The sequence below is a fragment of the Pygocentrus nattereri genome, chromosome 20, assembly GCF_015220715.1.
Source record: "Pygocentrus nattereri isolate fPygNat1 chromosome 20, fPygNat1.pri, whole genome shotgun sequence".
NCBI classification, from domain to species: Eukaryota; Metazoa; Chordata; class Actinopteri; order Characiformes; family Serrasalmidae; genus Pygocentrus; species Pygocentrus nattereri.
The window spans coordinates 25146087-25168894 of record NC_051230.1 but is presented as its reverse complement, the minus strand read 5'-3'; the positions used below and the strand labels follow the sequence as shown (position 1 = coordinate 25168894).

The 22808-nt window shown below is 40.1% G+C and overlaps 1 protein-coding gene across 1 annotated transcript in view; it reads right to left on the bottom strand.

Moving 5' to 3' along the window:
- si:dkey-119f1.1 (uncharacterized protein LOC557127 homolog) overlaps positions 1-22808 on the bottom strand; it is a 180014-nt gene that overhangs the window by 129235 nt on the left and 27971 nt on the right. Inside the window, exon 8 of the mRNA XM_017723665.2 lies at positions 15231-15332. Within this exon, the coding sequence (XP_017579154.1) occupies positions 15231-15332 (102 nt within the window). The remainder of the gene's footprint in view (positions 1-15230; positions 15333-22808) is intronic.

Below are 22808 nucleotides of genomic sequence, written 5' to 3'. Positions count from 1 at the left end.
GTGATTAGACAATAGAACAAAACCACAGTACAGAATAGTATTAGTATTTAAACCTCATATGTCGGGGCTTTGTGCAAGGAGAAAATAGCTCTTGGTCCCGACAACAGTCACACAGCAGTTACTATAATGTGGTGGATCATTCTCAGCACTAACAAAGGGGGCTAACAAAGTATGCAGAGAAACAAACGGATTACTATCTGTAATTGTAGAACTACAAAGTGCACCTATGTAGTAAGTGGAGCTGATAAAATGGACAATGAGAGTAGAAACAAAGATGTGGTCATAATGTTACGCCTGATTGGTGTATATAGTGACAGCTGCTCAAAGTGTTTTACAGACAGGGGATAAAGCTCAACAGCAACAGAAACTGAGCCTTAATTTAAAATGATGAGACATTGACACAAATCAAATAAAGATAAATACCAAAGACATGTTGAACTCTAAAGAGATACATTTTCAAATGTTTATTAAAGTTTATAGACATAATAACTGATAGAAAACTCTCCATGTTTCCTATATTTTTTTGCAATAGATGTATGCACTACAGCAGATTCACACAAGACCCACCACAATATCTTGTGGCACAGGACTAATTTTCAATTTTGTTTGCGAGAGGGGATGGGAATCAAATAAACTGAAATAAAAGATGAAAATCTGAGAAACGTACTCAGAAGACTATATAAAAGTTTAACTTGTGATTATTTTATGTAATTCATGACAAAATACTAGTTAAATATTCAGTGCTGTAAATAGATTTCCTGGGTGGTCAACCAGGCTTGAAAATTTTGCCTATCACAAGCCAGAATGGGGGTTGGGGATAAACAAACATTTATAAATTACACGTCTATACAGCAGAGTGATTTATGTGACCATTTGTGTGTCTGGAAACAGGAATGTCTGTATAACTTTTTCACTGCTCCGCTATGCAGCACATACACTATGTATGAAACTCCAGCATGTTCCAGTTGTGGCGTTAACGTTGCCCATCACTCATGCCACTTAGAGGCAGCAAGTGTGAACCAGGCATCAGAGAGATGTCAGATCCTTCAGACAGCCACAGCTGCCCAGCAAAACACCAAAAATAACTACTCTGTGGTTTAATTCTAGCTTTCTGTTTACTGGGAATAAATGACATTTGGTGAAGTTACTTCACAGTGAGCCTGATGACTGCCATATAATATCAGCAGAGGATAATGTATATGTGATTAGACTATGTCAGATATTACACGTGTGCGGGGAGGAGCAGGACAAATCTTTTCAGTTGAGGGCGGGAGTGGGAGAAATTATTCTGATTTTCTGTGGGAGCTGAATTAAATCTCGCAGGAGCGGGCCTGAAAAATCAGTTCCATGCAGACCTTTGCTGTCGTGCAACTGTTAAATATAGTCATATACTTTGTTATGCAAAAACTTGTCAGGTTCCACAGCTGTGGTGACCTGCATATGTGTGAACCTACCACTGATGGGGCATAAACAGGGATTATAGAGAGACACAGGCTGCCATTAAGATGCCGTTTTGGTTCTAAGATGGTGGCTTGAGGAACGGTTAGAGTCAGTAGAGGCAGCGCACCTCTTCATTAATATTTTCAATATTTCTTACAAAACATTTGTATTTTTTTCTCAAAACAGTGCTGACTGACTAACATGAGCCTTGATGCTTACTTTTTGAGACATACCGCTGATAATATGCCATAAAGGACCACAAAGAACTCAAGTAAGTCGGATGCAGAAGCTGGCCTGCAAGCCACACAGCTAATGTCATGCCTGCTTGACTCTAGGCTTCGTCAGGTCATAAAGGAGATCACAGACAATCTTTCCAAAGTGACAGATGAAAAACTTGGACCTTTTTCACAAATGTTTCAGATTCATGGAGAGACATTAAATGCTTCTGGAAAGCGGCTAACCGAAGCTGAAGCCAGAGTTTTGGCGGTGGAAGATGCTGTCGCCCCAGCAGAAAAACGATTGAAAATGCTGGAGAAGCAGGTGCACAAAATGGCTGAATACATTGACAACTTAGAAAACAGAGGGAGAAGAAAGAAGATTTGTATCATCTGTGTTCCGGAGGAGGTGGAGAAGGACCAGCCAGTTAAATTCTTCGAGGCATGGCTTTTAGATCTCTTGAATATTGAAACGGCGATAGCGAACGTAAAGATAGCACACTGGCTCACACAAGCCCGACTCGACTCAGTACCCACGACCTGTCCTCTTTAAGGTTTCACAACTACACTGACAAGCAGCGTGTGAAGGACGCAACAAGGAAGATTGGAAGCAGTGGACATACGCTCATGTATGGAAATTCAAGGGTGTTCATCTTTCACGATTTTTTTGCTGGTACTCTACATAAGCGCAAGCGATTTGATGAGGTGAAGAAACGGCTGAGGGCCGTGGGCACAACTTACACACATCTCTATCCTGCTTCATTCAGAGTGGTGCATAATGGCCTTTCCAAAGTGTTCGAGGATCCGGCTGAGGTTGAGAAATTTATGGCTTCCTTAAATCAGCTACCAACGTTTTAGCAGGTTGAATGAGTCATTACCCAACAGCAAATAACTAAGCTCATTCATTTCTCTGTTTAGCAAGTGTGCACTGCTTGTATTACTTTTATGATGACTTTTTGACCATGTGTTGGAGAAAAGGACAGTTCATTTCAATGCTGGAGCTTGACATTAGTGCCTCTGTCTTTCTTGCGGAGTTCCGTGATAAGAGTCACTGTGACCCCTATGTTTGCCTACGTGGCTAGCTCTCAGGGTAGAGTTTGTTTGTATTATAATTGTGTGTTCGTTGTCATTTCCCAGCTTATTTTTATTTTGAAATACGTTATGCTGGTTTACAGATTGCATAGTCTGATGTTCAGAGACTTTTTTCTTTTTTTTTCCTATTTCTTTTATGAATATGGCTGCCAACTAGGGTTGCAGCGGTAACCGGTTCCACGGTATACCACGGTATTAAAATGCACGGTTATCATACCGTGGGCATTTGCTCGTTACCGGTAAAACACAACCCAGCTCAGAAACTCACCCGCGCATGCGCAGCTCCGCTCCGTTTCAGTCACACAAGCACACAGCAGTGAGAATGGCAGAGAGTGCCACAGACTTAACAAATCTCCGTCCCCCTAAAAAAAAGGCTAAACTAAAGTCAGCAGTGTGGGACTACTTCGGATACCCGCCAAATGCACGCGAGGATGGGAATCCGATTTGTAATCAATGTGGCAGGAAAGTGGCAGCTAAAGGAGGGAATACCTCTAACCTGTTCTCCCATCTCCGAGAACACCACCCCGCTGTGCTCGTTTATAATTTCAGTCCGACCCTAAATGCGTGAAATTTCGACTATAAAACCCATCTTTGTATTCGTGCACAGCCCACGCGTTACGCGCCGCAAAAGTGCTGAGTCATCCGAACTATGAGCATGCAGGTGCTGGAAGTAACGTTATGCCCGTGGCTATGAAGCGCGTGCTGTGGTGGATGCGCGTGTCCGTGTTCAGGTCCTCACAGACTAATTTGGATTTTTCCGGAGTCGGACTCAACGTGAAAGACGCCATTAATTTGCATGAGTTTATATTTAAAATCTGACGTGCCTCTATTGTGAGGATCATGTATAAAATAGATAGTCCCCTCTTTCTGCAGTCTCTGGTTATATTAACTTGGCAGTAAAACGGACGTTTACAACAGTAGTTGGTCAGACACGCACACAGGCTCAGATTAGGGTTGCAGCGGTAACCGGTTCCACGGTATACCACGGTATTAAAATGCACGGTTATCATACCGTTGCAACCCTACTGCCAACCTAGTGAATTTTGGTACTTTGAATGTGAATCCATGCACCGATCAAAAGAAGAAAGATCTTAAATTTAAAAAAAAAAAAAGAGAAAGTTGATATTGCTCTGTTGCAAGAGACTCATTTGGATGATACAGAACATTTAAAACTGCAGCAGAGTGGTTTTGGGCACGTCTTCTTTTTTCATTCACTACTATGAGTAGAGGAGTAGCTATACTGCTGAGGAAAAATTTACCTTTCAAGGCGTGTTAAAGACAATCAGGGTCGATATTTGATTGTGAAGGGTATTTTTCATGGGGAGGAGTTGGCTATTATGGTCATCCACCTGAGCTCCTTACCTCTGCTTTTCTGTCATTTAAACTCTATGATGGACACATTTCCCATGGGTACAATTTTACTGTCCTCTCAAGCTAAGGCTCTTAATGCAATATGTGAGGATTTAGATTATGTTGATGTTTGGAGAGCCCAGCATCCTGCAGATAAAGTGTTTACTTTTTTTTTCAAACCTTCATAAATGAGAATAGATCATTTCTTTATCCCTAATAGGCGATTTCAATGTGTAATTTCTAGCTCAATTGGTAATATAACCCTATCTGACCATGCACCAGTTTTTCTGAAGGTTGAGCAGCAATGATTCTCATTACCACAATCCAGATATTGGAGACTTAACCCCTCAATACTGAACGACCATAAATTTCTAGCATACTTTATATCAGAATTAGAATAATTTAGGTCTTAACTCTGTCCAGTGACAATCCATCCTTGTTATGGGAAACTTTAAAGGCCTTTTCATGAGGGGTCATACGTTACATATCATATAAACAACGTAAGCAGTACAAACAAAAAATATTAGAAATCAAACTGAAATTAGTAGAGAAGGCTTCAATTCTTCAATCTTCAATTGTTGATGTGCAGGGAAACATCTCTCATTAAGCTAAATTATTAACAATACTTTCAGAGAATTTAATAAAAATTTGTAGAAGTTCAAATTACCTTTGGATGCCCCAAATTTAATGGATGACTTTTTCCTCTTCCATTAAGCTTCCCATTTTAACAGACAATCAGAAATTGGCTCTTAATGCTCCAATCTCCAAAGAAGAGGTGCTCAGTGCTATTAAGAAACTGCAATGTGGTAAGGCCCTTGGCACAGGTGGACTTGGTAGTGAGTTTTATAAAGAATTTCAGAACCTTTTGGTTGACCCATTACTGAATGTTTAATGACTCTTTTGTCATGGGTCTTCTGCCTACATCCATTTCGAGAAGCTAATATATCTGATTCTGAAGAAGGGAAAACCACCAGAGGACTGAGCCTCCTATAGGCCCATCTCTCTTTTAAACGCAGACTTGAAGCTTCTCTCGAAAATATTAACAGCCTGACTGGAAAGTGTGCTGCCTTATATCATAAAAGCAGATCAGACAGGCTTTATTAAGGGTCATAATTCCTGTAATAATGTTTGCAGACTTTTAAATTGTATTTTTACTTTTCAGAAAGGGGCTGTAGATGGGACTGTGATTTCATTAGATGCAAAAAAGGCATTTGATACCATAGGGCATACCTTGTATATACTATCCGTAAATTTGGATTAGGTGAAAATTTTATTAAGTGGGTAGAGGTTCTTTACAATAACCCCATGGCTGCGGTTCTCACTAATGGTTTACAATCCGATAATTTTAGTATTCAACAAGGCACGAGACAGGCTGCCCACTCTCACCTTCATTGATCAATTTAGCAATAGAGCCACTAGCTGAGGAGAACAGATAAGAACACATCTTAATATGCATGGTTTGAATACACCCAAAAAAGAACATAAAATCACATTATATGCTGTTGATATTTTGATTTTTCTCTCTAAACCACATATCAATCCCTAGCCTTGTAAGTATTATTTACAAATTTGGTCCTTTTTCAGGTTATAAAATCAATTCAAGTCCATAGGTATGCCCATGGGTAGTTTAAAACACATACCACAAAATCCATCACCTTTTCCTTTCAATGGTCAGAGACAGGCTTTACATACTTAGGATTATTTATAACCCCTCAATTTAATCAGGTGTTCAAAACAAACTTTATTCCATTGCTGGATCGTATCAAACTAGATTTAGAGAGATGGCATGCTCTCCCCATCTCTTGGATAGGCCGTATAGCATTGATAAAAATGAATATTCTTCTAAGACTGCTTTACCCTTGTGGTGGAAATCGCTGGATGACAAGTAATAATGAAGGTCTCTGAGTCTGGATCAAGAGTGAGTAGCAAGTTTATTAAAAGTGATCATAACAAAAATGTATTCTCTCTCCCCTACCTCATCTCTTTCACTGTGTGTCTTGCTTCTTATAGCTTTCTGTTGTTCCCCCGCCCTTACGTTCCTCTTATGGCAGTAAGCATTAGTCAGCATTGTTCTCAATCGTACACCCTTCTCCTACATGTTTATCTTATACGACCTGTTTACAGCAAGCAGCCAAGCCAAAACATCCAGATTCGACCCGTAGCCTTGTGGCTAGGCTACACTGCCTTGCTGCATCTATCTTCCCACTCTGCTTCTGTTCTCATAGCAAGGTCACTTCCCCTTATCTCCTGAGAGGCAAAACAATCCCGCTACCTCTCAGCCAATGTGACATTTAGAAACATCCTTAAGCATAAAAGCTCAAAAGTCATATTTCAACACTATTAAATACATTTCCACAACACCCTATATGTCCAGTCCTTTTCCCAAGCAAGTCTCTTAAAACTCTAGATAAGTGGTTTAGCTACTTTATATGGGCTAAGAAGAGGCCACGACTGAAAATGGCAGTTTTACTCCTTCCGGCCATGAAAGGGGGTTTTGGATTCCCAGATATTAAAAAATATCAGCTGTGCGCTCACTTACGTTTTATATATGATTATATATGATATACCTCCAGCTCAGCCTCCTGTCTTTTAGACAGAGCCACAGTCTCCAAACCATACATCATAGAAGGACGCACTACTATCTTGTAAACCTTCCCTTTCACTCTTGCTGCTATCCTTCTGTCACACATCAGCCCTGACACCCGTCTCATCCTGCCTGCACCCTCTTCTTCACCTCTTTTCTACACTGTCCATTGCTCTGGATGGTTGACCCAAGATATTTGAAGTCATCCACCTTTACAACCTCTACTCCTTGCATCTTCACCTTTCCACCTGCCTCCCTCTCATTCACACACATGTATTCCGTCTTGTCTCTACTGACCTTCATTCCTCTACTCTCCAGCGCAAACCTCCACCTCTCCACATTCTCTTCCACCTGCGCTCTACTCTCACCACAGATTACAATGTCATCTGCAAACATCATGGTCCATGGAGCCTGTCTGACCTCATCTGTCAGCCTTTCCATCACCATTGCAAACAAGAAGGGGCTCAAAGCTGATCCCTGATGTAACCCTACCTTCACCTTGAAACCATTTGTCACTCCAACTGCACACCTCACCACTGTCGCACTATCCTCATACATGTCCTGCACCACCCTAACATACTTTTCAGCTACACCTGACGTCCTCATACAGTACCACAGTTCCTCTCTTGGCACCCTATCATATGCCTTCTCTAGATCCACAAAGACACAATGTAGCTCCTTCTGACCTTCTCTGTACTTCTCTACCAACACTCTCAACGCAAAAATTGCATCTGTGCCACTCTTTCTGGGCATGAAACCAAACTGCTGCTCACTGATCTGAACCTCTCGCCTTAGCCTTGCTTCAACAACTCTTTCCCATACCTTCATGGTGTGGCTCATCAACTTTATACCTCTGTAGTTACTGCAGCTCTGCACATCACCCTTGTTCTTAAAAATGGGGACCAGTACACTGCTTCTCCACTCATCAGGCATCCTCTCACTCTCCAGGATTTTGTTAAACAACCTAGTTAAAAAGTCCACTGCATTCTCTCCTAAACATCTCCATACCTCCACAGGTATGTCATCTGGACCAACTGCCTTTCCATTCTTCATCCTTTTTAAAGCTGCCCTCGCTTACACCTTACTAATTCTCTGCACTTCCTGATCCACTATCTCTCCCCCCGTTGTCCTCCTCTCTCTCATTTTCCTCATTCATTAGTTCTTCAAAAGTACTCCTTCCATCTACTCAGCACTCTCTGTTCACTCACTAGTACATTTCCCTCTCTATCCTTTGTCAGCCTAACCTGCTGTACATCCTTTCTAGCTCTATCTCTCTGTTTAGCCAAACGATACAAGTCCTTTACTCGTTCTTTACTGTCCAGCCTCTCAGACAGCTCATCATAGGCCTGAGCCTTTGCCACCATTCTTTTTGCTATGCAACTAGCCTCACAGTACTCCTGCCTATTTCCTTCATCTCTCTGGTTATCCCACTTTCTTAGCTGCCTTCTTCTTCTGAATACTCTCCTGGACTTCCTCATTCCACCACCAACTTTTCTTGTCTTTTTTCCTCAAAAAACAATACAGAACACCTAAACAGAACAGAACACCTAAAAGAAGACATCTCTTCCCTGATTCAGGCAACACTTGCCCCTATAAAAGGTTCCCATAGAGGCTTTCCACAAAAAGTTAGACACATTTGGGTGGTCTCCAAGCCAATATGATGGTTTGGTGCACTTCAAAGTTGAAGTCTGACTGAGCCCAAAAACAGCCCAAACTTGATTTAAACGCAAAAATATAGCTTTACCTTTCGTGTCCTGCAGGGTTTTCTATCTGTAGACGGGGTAGTGACATTAGAACGTCCACTCCGTGGCGGCTTTGAAGCCGTTTCATTCTTTTTTTTTCCCCCCTGAAGTGAGGGTAAAACTCCCCCCTCGGTTTACAACTTCCTTGCTTTTTTGAACTAGAAATACTGGTTTGAACTATATTAGAACGTAAATATTTCTGTTGCTTCACCGGAGCTCTCAGAAGTAGGGATTTAGTGCAGTGTTATGTTTTACCGGGGGTGTCATAGAAAAATCCTGCAGTTTGCCCAAAGGTCGGAGGCAAACATATTCTATATCTTAAAGGCTTTTACGTTAAATGTTGCCTTTTTTCTTTTTAATTATTGTATGCGTTTTTATTTCTAAGAAATATCCTCTGCAATTTGTGCTCTGATGATACTGACTATTCTATATGCTATATGATCACACCATCTTTGTGTACTTTTCAATCTAATTATGTATGACACATCAAATAGCAGGGGGAGTGCGGAGAGACCTACTGTTAAGCTTGTATCGTGGAATGAAAAGGGACTAAATGGCCCAGTAAAGCAAGCAAGAATTTTCATCCATCTTAAAGGGCTGAAAGCAGACATAGCATTTCTCCAGGAAACGCATGTGTGGAACACTGAACATCTCAGATTAAATAAACCATGGGTAGGTCAAATCTTTCATTCCGGCTTTAATACAAAAGCAAGGGGAATGGCCGTAATTATGAACAAGCGTATTCACCAGTTTTCATCTTCTAATGTCTAGGCAGACCCTCATGGTCGTTATATTATGGTATCCAGACATCTTTTTAACATAACAGTAATTTTAGTTAATGTCTGCCGAGTGGAAATAATCTTGGGTGGCGACCTTAACTGTGTAATGTATCCTATACTAGACCGCTCTAATTCTAAATCGAATGTCCTTACTAAGACGGCTGCAGAGCTGTCAGCATTTATGGATCAAATAGGATGTCTTGACCCTGGGTGCTTTCTAAATCCCAGTAGCAAGGTTTTCTCTTACTTTTCACATGTCCGTCAATGTTATTCCAGGATTACTTTTTATTGATAAAAGCCTCAAACTCTGTGCAGTGTATGGAGTACCCAGCCATTGTTGTGTCGGACCACACTCCTTTACTGCTTACTATTTCTATCCCACCGAGACATGCTGAACAAACCCTGTGGCACCTTAACCCTGTTCTGCTGTTAGATGAAACATTTTGTAAATCTATATCAATCTCAATTGATTTCATTTTACCTGAAAATCAGTCAGATGAAGTTTCTCCATCTCTGTTGCGGGAAACCCTCAAAGTCTTTCTTAGGGGTGAAATAATTTCATACACTGCACACCAGAACAAAGAATGAAGAATGAGGATTGACCAACTAGCTCAATCTATATATACACATTAGATTTAAAATATTCAACATCCCCCACACTGGAACTCCATAAAGAAAGAATAGCACTTCAAACCCAATATAATCTACTCTCTACATATCAGGCCGAACAACTTATTCTCCGTTCTAGGGGGTTCTTTTACAAAGTGAATAAAGCTGGCAGGTTTTTAGCCCATCCGTTGAAATCAAAAGCAGCATCTCGCTCTATAGCCCATTTACAAGATGATATGGGTAATTTGACTTTGGACCCCCTCAAAATAAACAACATTTTCAAGAATTTTTATTCTAACCTGTATAAATCTGATTTCCCAGAAGATCAGAATTTGATGAGAGAATTTTATACCATCAAGGTTCCTACCATTTATGCTGAACAAAAACAACAACTATCAGAACATTTTCAGGTTACTGAAGTCACTCAGGCAATATCTAAGATGCAAAGCGATAAATCTCCAGGGCCCAATGGATTTCCGACTGAGTTCTATAAAAAAGTTCTCTACTAAATTAGCCCCCCTACTACTTAATATGTTTGAACATTCCTTAGAACAGAGCATGTTACATCCATCTCTCACAGAGGCCTTGATGACACTCTTACCAAAACCCGGTAAAGATGCAACAAAATGTGGCTCTTATCATGCCATTTCTTTGTTAAATGCTGATGTTAATATCTTGGCTGAATTGTTGGCTACATGGCCGGAGCTGCCGTTGACTGCCATAATTTCGTCTGACCAAACAGGCTTTATCAAAGGCCAGCACATTTTTTCAAACATTTGTCGAGTTCTTAATGTCTTATGTTCCTTCCTCATCTGAGCGCCCTGAGGTGATAGTTTCACTGGACGTAGAAAAGGCGTTTGACCACATCGAGTGGGACTACCTTTTCTTTGCCATGGAAAAATTTGGGTTAAGCGTCAAATTCATTGCATGGGTTTGCCTACTGTACTCTTCTAAAGCCTCAATAATTACGAATAAGTTGTGCTCACAATGTTTCACCTTATCAAGAGGCACAAGACAAGGTTGCCTATTAAGCCCTCTTCTGTTCACCATGGCAATAGAGCCTTTGTCCTTAATGTTGAAGACAATTCGATCATTTTGGGGTGTGTCGCACTGGGGAGTTGAAAAGGTATCACTATTTGCAGACGACTTGTTGCTTTATATTTCAGATCCTTTATCCTCAATGACAGACATTGTTCAGCAGTTAAATGGTTTTGGTCATTCTCCGGTTATAAATTAAACCTTTTGAAGAGTGAATGTCTACCAGTAAATGATTTAGCTACAAAAATCCCAGACGGCTCTCTTCCATTTCATATTACAAAATCCGGGTTCAAATATCTAGGTACCAATATTACTTATGCTTTCAAGGATCTCTATGCAAAGAATTTTGGCCCTTTGTTAATCAAACTCAAATCTGATCTTGGCACTTGGGGTATCCTGCATTTGACTTTAGCTGGCATGATAAACTGCATTAAAATGAATGCTCTCCCAAAATTTTTGTATCTGTGCCAATGCTTTCCTATTCCTTTTATCTAAATCATTTTCATTTTTAAGCAGATTGAAAAATTCATTTCAAGATTTATTTGGAACAGAAAGATACCCATGATTCAGAAGGACCTTCTTCAAAGACTCAAAATTAATGGAGGATTGGAATTACCTAACCTTACGTTTTCCTATTGGGCTTCCAATCTACATAAATTCTGTTACTGGATCCAGGCCCCGGATAAAGATTGTTGTGAATTAGAGTCTAAATCTTGTAAAGGGCCCTCATTACACGCTTTGGTCACATCTCAATCAACAAATTACACATCTAACACCCTGTGGTTATAGGTACCCTTAAAATTTGGACTCAATTTAAATTCAGACAGACACTGCTTATTCAAAGCCCTATTTACAACAATAATTCATGTCTTCCAGCTAAACTGGATCAAACCTTATAACCTGGCAGAACAAAGGACTAACTAAATTTGGTGAATTCCCTGATTCCCAGAAAAACCAAGTAGATTACCTGTTAGAAATTTTACCCAATATTAAAGGGTTCTTTTCCAACACCTATTCAATCATTTCATCTATAAACAGCACTTCCATAGACAGAATAAAAGTTAAATGGGAGAAAGAGCTCCCTGAAGATATGCGGAGTAGAGCTTTACAGAGAGTTAATGACAGCACCTCTTGTGCATGACTAGGTCTCTTGCAATTTAAGGTTCTCCATTGCATACATTGGAGTAGGGCTAGGTTGTCTTCCTTCTATCCTGGTGTTGACAGTGGCTGTCTCAGATGACAAATACAGCAGACTTAAGTCATATGTTTTAGCAATGCCCTAAACTATCAGCCTTTTGGGCTGCTGTGTTCGATGCTCTGTCAAAAATCTGTGGCTTGATAGTAAAGCTGTGTGCTAAAATTGCTGTATTTGGAGTTACAGATCATATCATTAATCCTACCCTTACACAGCAGAAGATAATCGTTTTCACATCATTGATAGCACGTAGGCAGATTCTTCTAAACTGGAAGTCATCCATACCTCCTAAGGCAGCACAATAGCTGCAAGATCTCATGCTGTACATACACCTGGAGAAGATTAAATATACTCTTGTTGGGTTAGTTGAAAATTTTTATTACACTTGGAACCCCTTGTTAACTTATTTCTCTGATATGCAAGTACTTCCATCAGAATAAGATGGGGATGCACCACTGTCCCCGACGGGTACAGTGATATTTCAGTAATATTAGCAGCACAGTTTTTTTTTTTTATTCTTTTTGACCACCTTTTTTGTTTACCTATACATACACATGACTACTAAGGGTGTTACATTTTATTGATTATATCACATTATTTGTTCTATATTTATCTCATTTAAAGGCAACTGTTGGGGGGGGGTTAAGGTACATTATTTGTCTACCAATAAAATAAAAATAAAAAAAATTTATAATATGAAGCAGACAATTGGTGTACATTTATCAAAAAAAAAGATTTAAACTTGAGATTAACGGCATGTTTTAGTGTTGTTCAGTGTATCTGAGCATAGCATTTCTCTCAGGAATCAGTGAGGGCACTGGTGATGGACTGGTATGAAACAATACTCCAACATAGGCATGATAGCACAGACAACATGGCACAGTTGACCAACACCAACATATGAAAATGATTTATTGGGCTCTCTCAGCTACAGCTATAGATTAAAAATAGTGTTATAATGTCAGAAAAAATACATTATCTATTTGGAAAAATAAAATCATACATACTGACTCAAGAAAACTGTGCATATATGTAATAAGGTGTAATAAGGTATTACAAGTGATCAACCTGACAATGTAATAATTCCTCAAAAATGTCAAAGTATTAAATTATTGATAAGAACGGTATTACATTAATTGTCAAGACCTTGTATTACAAGACCTGTATTTGACCAAGTGCACAATTTTATATTTGTGAGTGTTATTACATTATTGGAAAATTATTGCAATATGAAGAGCTGTAACAAGTTCCTCTGCATCACTTTAGTAATATTTCTTAAATGATAAGAAATTACTTTAGAGACTGTGTTTACATGCAAGATCAAACAAAGCAAAGAGTCTACGATTACACCCAGGTTTGTTATACAAAGATAAAGAAGCTAGCTTCTCATAAAGCATTTCAGTATCAAAGAGTTTTAGTATCAAGGATTAGTGTTTGTTTTTTTTGTAACAGAGTTGTAAAAAAAGTTTATATCCACTGAGAAAAACCTGACACACAACTGATAAGATTGCCAACAGAGTCTTGATTAGCAAAGGAATGGAAATGTATAATTGTGTGCCATCAGAACAGCTAAGAAACTTGACATCACCTAGTGGTGAGACAAACTAACAAAAAAAGGCCCTAAACTTTGGAACCACACAACAAGATATTATGCAAGGGGATTAGAATCTTTTGAGCAACAGTATCAAAAGCTGCACTAAGAACCAATAAGACCAAATTAGAAGGATTTTGTGCATCAGTGCCAAGGTTGAGTTTCCTGACAACACAAAATCAACATTTTCTCGGTTAGAACAAAAACATGATTGAAACTTTTTAAATAACCTGGTATTAGATATGCATTTGTCTTAATACAACTTCTAAGAATGGAAAAAAGGTTATAAACAGGTCTAAAATTATTAAGCATGCAAGGCTCCATACTACTCTTTTTAGTAGAGGCTTCACCAAGGCAGTTTTTTAAAAGCATCTGGAAAAGCACCTGCTGACAGAGAACCGTTTACAACACTTAAGGCATCATTTGAAACAATCAAAACCGTCTTGAGAAGTGCAGTAGGAACAGGGTCAACATCATAGGCAAACAATCTTTTTGTAACAGCTGTATGCTTCTGATGACTATATACAGAGAAAGATATCATTACCAAGTTTGGTTGTTGGTGGAACTTGTTTCAGAAGGCTGAGCTATGCTGTCTTATCAAGTGTATTTTGTTTTTTAAATAAATTACAAACTCCACAAATTTAGAAGACAAATCACCACATGTCAAACTAGCAGAAAAGTTCATTAATCCATCTATGGAGGAATAAAAGACTGTGGTATTATCTTTGTGTGTTTTTTATTACAGTAGAGAGGTATCAGTGTCTGGATATTTTTTACAGCATTATTTTAGGTAGAGATCTGCTCTTTGAGAATATCATAATGTACCTGACATTTAGTTTATGACCATTTCTCTTAAGCTGGCATAGTTCCTCATTCATCCACAGATTTTTATGAGTTTATGAGCAACTTTTTCTTCCATTTGCCTAGTGCAAGGATGTCACGTGTTTCCTTTAATCTAGAATTTAGGTCAGAGACCAGATGATTACACGAGGGAGTCAGAGCTAATTTTGATGGACTATTACATAAGGCTTTAAGATACTTCTACTGTGTTACTGTTTGATAGATTATTAATATGTAAACTCTCCAGAGAGAAGAATTTTTGATCATATGGTCAAGAGATTGTTAAAGGGCACCGAGTTATTCACTGTACCATAGGACAACGTTCTACTAGTCATCCTCTAATAGTCAAGTTCTGGAAGCTACACTGTCAACGGGCCTTAATCATGCATTGAATATATCAGTCATTTAATCAAGATGTGACATTGCAGCGGTGGACAGTGACAAACTACATGTACTTGGTTATTGTACTCAAGTCCTTTTTTCAAGTATCTGTACTTCAATACATTTGAGACTTTTACTTCCATTTCCTATTTTGAAGTGGGTGAGAACTGCATTTCCTAAAATACTTGCAAGAATATGATGTGCTTTCAGAATGGACAATTGTAAGATAGTGGTTTGCTTCAGTCATAATAGCAGCAACTGTAATTAGACCTGTGCACGTCTCACAAGTTTTTAGAAAGCTATTTTAAAAGGTCCCTTATATCCATATGCCTTGCCACTAGTTAAAAAAAAAAATCTTCACACCAGATACTTACCGCTTCATGTTTCTCAAGTGTATTTTGGGTCACAGTTTTTGTTTTCATAATGTAGCTGTAATCTTCTTTCATTTGCTCCAGCTGAGTTGCCTTCATAAAGAACTGCAGAAGGAAAAAAGTAATGATTATTTGCACACACTATACACAAGTTCATAAGTCATCATATGTATACTAACTTGGGTAGATTGTGTTGATTATCAACCAGCTACGCAGCTGTCAATTTGTCTTGAGTAAACAAAACTAATTTTATTTGGGACCTAAGCATGACATGCTGGAACCCTATTGCAATTGTATGTTAAAGTGTTATGCGTTTTGGCCCATGTCTAATGTCCATGTCCTGTATTTCACAGATTTCCCGATTAGCTGTCTTAAGGACTACAAGTTCTCAAGAACCATATAGCTATGTCCTCTTGATTTTGAGATCATTTGCATAGTTAGCAAAATTGTGCACTGAAATAAATTTGATGTCAAAAGAATCCCAAGACACTGAACTTTAATAATTCTCAAAAAAAAACTTAGAATTTCAACATGACCATGTTCAAGACCCGCCAAAAATTGGGTTGGAGTTTACATTGCATAGGTCACACTTTAAAGCTCTAATGCAGAAACGCTTTGACTATAGAAGCAATCTTCAAGGTTTGGTGCAGCTGCCTTGCTAGGTAGCCCTATAACACAATAAAATATTCTGAATCAAAAAGCTAGAAATTTTTGCATGCTGCTGCTGTGTGCACCCTGGTTTAAATTCTATGTGGCTGACATTTTTGTGTCAAAATATTTTAGTCAGAACAACTGTCAGTCTGTTTCAGCCTGAATGCATAGTGCCAACTGCAGAGTTCATTAGAGGATAAACAATGATATGAGCTCGTTTTTCTTGGTTTGGGAAGGGCCCCTTAGTTCCAGTCTTGACTCTTAATTTTATCTGCTAGAATGTTCACTGTCAAATACTTGAGTATGCTACATTTTTTTATATATTGCTGCTGTCGGAAGAAAACCTCGATCTCCATTTTTGAGGTTTATCAGTTTTTGACCATTTGAAAATACCTGGTACCCCTCACATTGTGTGTAAATTTCATGAGGAATGGACCAAAAGAAACGGCCCAAAATTACTTGGAAAAATGTCTGGTTCCATTGACTTACATTAAAAGTAAAGTGGGTTTTTTCCTTCTGTAAAGTTACCATTTTGGACATACAAGGTTTTCATCCAACAACACTGATAATCAACAATTTTGTTGTTAAATAATAAAATATCCAGTGAGCGGCAGTTGTGTGGACGAAAATGCCTTGTTGATGTGAGAGGTCAGAGGACAATCGGCGGACTGGTTCGAGATGATAGAAAGGCAACAGTAAGGCAACTCAAATAACCAACTAAAATGTCTGAGGAATGTTTCCAACACCTTGTTGAAAGTATGCCACAAAGAATTAAGGCAGTTCTGAAGGCAAAAGGGGGTCCAACCTTTTACTAGCAATGTGTACCTAATAAAGTTGCCGGTGAGTGTATATACAGTATCTCACAAAAGTGAGTACGCCCCTCATATTTTCGCAATTATTTTATTATATCTTTTCATGGAACAACACTGTAGAAATGAAACATGGATATAACAAAGTAGCCAGTGTACAGCTTGTATAGCAGTATCGATTTACCGTCCTCTGAATATTAACTCAACACACAGCCATTAATGTCTAAACAGCTGGCAACACAAGTGAGTATACCTCGCAGTGAACATGTCCAAATTGCGCTCAGAGTGTCAATATTTTGTGTTACCACCATTATTATCTAGCACTGCCTTAACCCTCTTGGACATGGAATTCACCAGAGCTGCCCAGGTTGCTACTGGAATCATCTTCCACTCCTCCATAACGACATTACAGAGCTGGTGGACACCTTGTTAGACACCTTAGACGTTAGACACCCTAGACTTTAGACACCTTGCGCACCTCCTCCTTCTGCGTGAGAATGCCCCACAGGTGCTCAATTGGGTTTAAGTCTGGAGACATACTTGACTCGTCCATCACATTTACCTTCAGCAAGGCAGTTGTCATATCAGAACTCATGTCTCCCTCAATGAACCGCTGCTCCCCAGTGCTGGCAGCACTCATGCAGCTCCAGCCCATGATGCTACCACCACCATGCTTGACTGTAGGCAAGAGACCGTTGTCTTGGTACTCCTCACCAGGGCACCACCACACATGCTGGACACCATCTGAGCCAAACAAGTTGTTCTTGGTCTTGTCACACTGCAGGACGTGGATCCAGTAATCCATATTCTTGGACTGCTTGTCTTCAGCAAAACAGTTTCCAGACTTTTTTTGCGGTAGCTTCAGAAGATTCTTCCTTCTGGGCCAATGGCCATGCAGACCGAGTTGATGCATTGTGCAACATATGGTCTGAGCACTGACAGGCTCACCTCCCACTTCTTCAACCTCTGCAGCAATGCTGGCAGCACCCATGCATCTATTTTTTTGTAAGCCAACCTCTGGATATGACGCTGAACACGTGGACTCAACTTCTTTGGTCAACCCAGGCAAGGCCTGTTTCGAACGGAACCTGTCCTGGAAAACTGCTGTATGACCTTGGCCACCGTGATACGGCACAGTTTGAGGGTGTTAACAGGCTTCTTATAGGCTAGGCCATCTTTGTGGAGAGCAACAATTCTATTCGTCACATCCTCAGAGTGTTCTTTGCCATGACATGCCATTTTGAATATCCAGTGGATAGTATGAGTGAATTGCAGCCAAAACACCAAATTTAACAGCCATGCTCCCCATTCACACCTAGAACCATGTAACTCTAACGAGTCACAACACCAGGGAGGGACAACGACAAAATTGTGAGGTATACTTACTTGTGTTGCCAGCTATTTAGACATTAATGGCTGTGTGTTATATTCATACCCAGAGTGTTGTCCCATGAAAAGATAAATGTAAAAAAAAAATCTTTTTAATATGTAGATGAAGTGAAGCACCAATTAACCAGTTAGCAGTCTACCCTGTTAGCATCTGCCTTGCTCACTTTCTTACACTTCCACTTTAAAAGCAAAAAAAAAAAAAAAAAAAAAAATACAGACTTCAGGATAAAAAGAAGTCAGGTCAAATAAATCTGAGTACAAGTGTGCATGTTGTTCCATCATCAGCTGACCCATCTCACAGCCTCTTAACTTTGCATCATAGCAGGAAACTAGAAAGCAGCACAAACACCATCAGAAATTTGAAATGCCTCACTCCTACTAACATGAACATGGGTTTTCAGTGTAAAATGAACCATATATAAAATATTGAAAATGAGAGTGTGAGGTAAGGAGAAGTAAGGACGTGAAAATTATTAATTATGGAAATTATATCAGTTGTGTGCGCACAAGTGAACGTCTGTGTCACACTAAAGTACCTTAATTCCCTAATGAGAAGTGGAATTTCCCCGTTGTGGGACTAATAAACAATCAACTTATCTGGATATCTTTGGACATATAGTGTAATAAATGCATATGTAATATATGTTGCACCGTAGTAAATGCTGGTAAAGTGAATACCCATGGTAAGGGTTTTTTCCACTCTTTTACTCATTCAAGATAAAAACAGGTCTTTGAGGGCAGAGGGCAATTTCACAGTTGGTGTGTGAAGATGTGAAGCTGACCTAGACTGAGAGCAGCATGCACTTCACAAATCCAAAATTTCTTAAGCTGTGACAAGTACTTTTGCAGCTGGTCATTCTTGGTAAATGACTTCAACCTTCCATTGAGCAAACTGCAGTCTTCCTACCTCCTTTCACTGTTATCTTTTGACACCACAGGCAGCCAACAATCAGGAGCCTTAGTTTCAGCCGACCTATTTTAGTGCTGGATATAACAGTAACCTCCCTCCACTTCGCTTTCTCTCACTCTCTCCCTTCCTACTCTTCCAGTGCACATCACCCTTCACTACCCTTCTGCAATCATCTTAACCTCCCTTCCACACCCTGACTCATTTTCGTCTCTCTTCTTACAAAGCATGACAGATACTTTTCTTCATTCTCCTTTTAAATTCTTTAAAAATCAGACAACGTGATTTTCTGAATTTTTTTTCCTCATTTTGTCTCTCATAGTTGAGGTGTACCTATGATGTCAATTACAGGCCTCTCTCATTTTACGTGGGAGAACTTGCACAATTGGTGACTGACTAAATACTTTTTTCCCCCACTGTATCAGCTAACTTGAACAGGGTCCATATCTGCTCCATGCCAGCTTGTCTGACTGGTGTGCCACAAGGCTCACTCAGGTCCTTCTCTCTTTTCACTTTACACCCACTCTTATGGCAATGTAATTTACTCTCATGGCTTGTCCTTGTCTTTGGATGCTACTCAGCATTCACTCTCCTCCAAACACGACAAGTTGTGTTTGTACCAAACAGTTCTACTTTGGTTTCATCTGACCATATGACATTCTCCAAATACTCCCAAATGCTCTCTAGCAAACTTCAGACGCGCCTGGATATGTACTGGCTTAAGCAGGGGGACACGTCTGGCACTGCAAGATCTGAGTCCCTGGTGGCGTAGTGTTCACTATAGTGGAGTCTGGAGTGTGACTGAGGTTGTGGGCAGGTGTCTTTTATACAGATAACAAGGTCAAACAGGTGCCATTAATACAGGTAATGAGTGGAGGACAGAGGAGCCTGTTAAAGAAGAAGTTACAGGTCTGTGACAGCCAGAAATCTTGCTTGTTTGTAGGTGATCAAATACATGTCTGGCTGACATCTTTTCATGGATGGCAGCCCACCAACTGAAGCTGAAAACTAGCAAGACAGAGCTGCTATTCATCTCTGGAATACAGGTCCCCACCATTATCGGGTCATCTCATTCAACATCTTGGCCATTCTGTCTGAAGATCCAGAAAACTTTGGTATGATTCTGGATGACCAGTTATCGGATGACCGTATCAGTTGACTTATATTGCAAATTATACTCAATCATGCAGTTTTCTCCTCTAAAACATCTGGGAAGTTTGATCCTTGCTCTCTAGGAACCCTACAAAAATGCTTGTTCAGTGTCATCATATCAAGCCTTGATTACTGCAGTCTGCTGCTGGTTGGTCTTTTTCTGGTACCCAGGTGGTAGAACAAACTTTCCCTGGTTATTAAAACAGCAGAACCTCTCGCCATCTTCAAACATGAAGCATTAAAATGAAAACTAATTTTGCACCTATTGAAATGTCTTGTTTTGTGCTTATGGTATGTCTTAATTCTGTATCTTTCTAATCATTAGTGCTGACCGTTTCATTGTGGCAGTGCCTTAGCTCAAGGGTAGTTTGGAGCTTTCAAAATAATGGTAAATGCACCCGATATAGAGCAGAAACAAAATTTCCAAGTGCTCTACCAGAAGTAAATATGAATTGCATGATTAAATATCATACTAATGATTACATAGGATAGTAAAACTACTGTCACATAGCATAATGGGTTACTGTGGTATGACATGCTGAAGGAAAAAAATTGTGATACCAAATGATGGATTTCTGACATAAGCATATTTAACAGGCAGTTCGTTGGTCACCTATATAAAGTAATGACATGGATTTATTATTCAAGCACGTAAGCCTTGGATGAACTGGGATGTTCGACTCCTGCTGAAGGCCCGCAACATCGCCTTCAGGTCGGGAGATGCACAGGCCTACAGTGCAGCCAGGGCTGAGCTGAAGAAGGGCATCAAAAAGGCCAAACACCACTACAAAGGGAAGGTAGAAGAACACTTCTCCAACTCCGATCCCCGGCGTATGTGGCAAGGATTCCAGATTATGACAGATTACAAGACCATCAACCCCTCCCCCGCCTCCTCTGATGTTTCCTTCCTCAACGAGCTCAACAATTTCTATGCTCGTTTTGAGAAAGGGAACCCAACAACTGCAACCAAGGCAGATGTGTCTGCAGACCACCAACCACTGACTCTTTCTCCCACCGACGTAGGAGTGGCGCTGGGCAGGATTAAAGCCCACAAGGCTGCGGGTCCTGATGGCATCCCTGGACGTGTTCTCAGAACATGTTCTGGTGAGCTGGCAGGAGTGCTGACGGACATATTCAACATGTCTTTGGCCCGTGCTGAGGTACCAAGCTGCTTCAAAACCACCTCCATCGTTCCGATACCCAAAAATTCCAAACCATCACAACTGAATGACTACCGCCCGGTAGCCCTCACCCCCATCATCACAAAGTGCTTTGAGCGGCTGGTCCTAGCACAGCTCAAATCCTGTCTCCTCCCCTCCCTGGATGCCCACCAATTTGCATACTGCCAGAACAGGAGCACAGAAGATGCAGTCTCCATAGCACTGCACTCTGTCCTCTCACACCTGGACAATAAAAATACCTCCATCAGGATGCTGTTCGTAGACTTCAGTTCAGCATTCAACACAGTCATCCCCTCAAAACTCACAGACTTGGGTATTAGTTCCCTCATGTGCAACTGGTTACTGGACTTCCTGACCAACCGACTCCAACATGTCCGGTGGGACAACCACTGCTCATCCACCATCACCATAAACACCGGTGTACCACAAGGCTGTGTGATGAGTCCCTTCCTCTACTCCCTCTTCACCCATGACTGCAAGCCTGTCGATGGTTCCAATACCATGTCCTCAGACATCCTGGTGAACTTCTATCGCTGCAGGAGCCTCCGGACTAAGACCACCAGGTACCGGAACAGCTTCTTTCCAACAGCTGTCACACTCCTGAACTCTGCCTCCTGACATCTAAATAACAATGGACTGTACACACAGACTTACACACCACTCAACACCACTTACCGGCACTTACATCTGCTGTATATACTGCCCATTATTGTATATACTGTGTAAATACTCTACCTGTTCATAAGTACATACTTATCCCCCTTCATATTTATAACCTGTTCATAGTACTTTATACCCCCTCATATTTATAACCTGTTCATAGTACTTATACCCCTCATATTTATAACCTGTACATTCTTGTTTATAACCTGTATAACCTCCTTCATGTTCATATCCCCTCATATTTTTTTTTACCTGTATATACTATACTTACTGTACATTGTAAGATATATATTTATATTGCTGCTAAGCACTTCTGGATGGATGCAAACTGCATTTCGTTGCTTTGTACCTGTGACATACGCAATGACAATAAAGTTGAATTCTATTCTATTCTATTCTAATGCACTGAACCCTTTTGGAATTGTCAAGATTTTTCTTATTCTTTTTCTGCCCTGAAACAGAACACACAGCCCAAACCGTAAGTCCTAGAGACACAAAACTTGGTCAATAGGTAGTAGTCTCTCCCGCTACTCAGGCGCATGACATCAGCCCAATCGGCTTGAAGGGGGCGCTATAGTGCAGAAAAATGTGTTTTGCCTTATAACTCCTAAACCCAAATTTTAAAAAGACAAAATAATTTTTTCCCCTAATTCCTTGGGTCCAAACAAACCACTTTGCAATTGGGACCATTTAGCCCCACCCCCAAAGTTATTTTTTTTTTTTGCTAATTTGCATAATATGCGAAACCTACTTTTGCGAACTAGTCCTACAATTTTTGCCTGATCCTCATGTATGCGGTGTCAAAAAATTCAGAAGAGACTGAACCTCA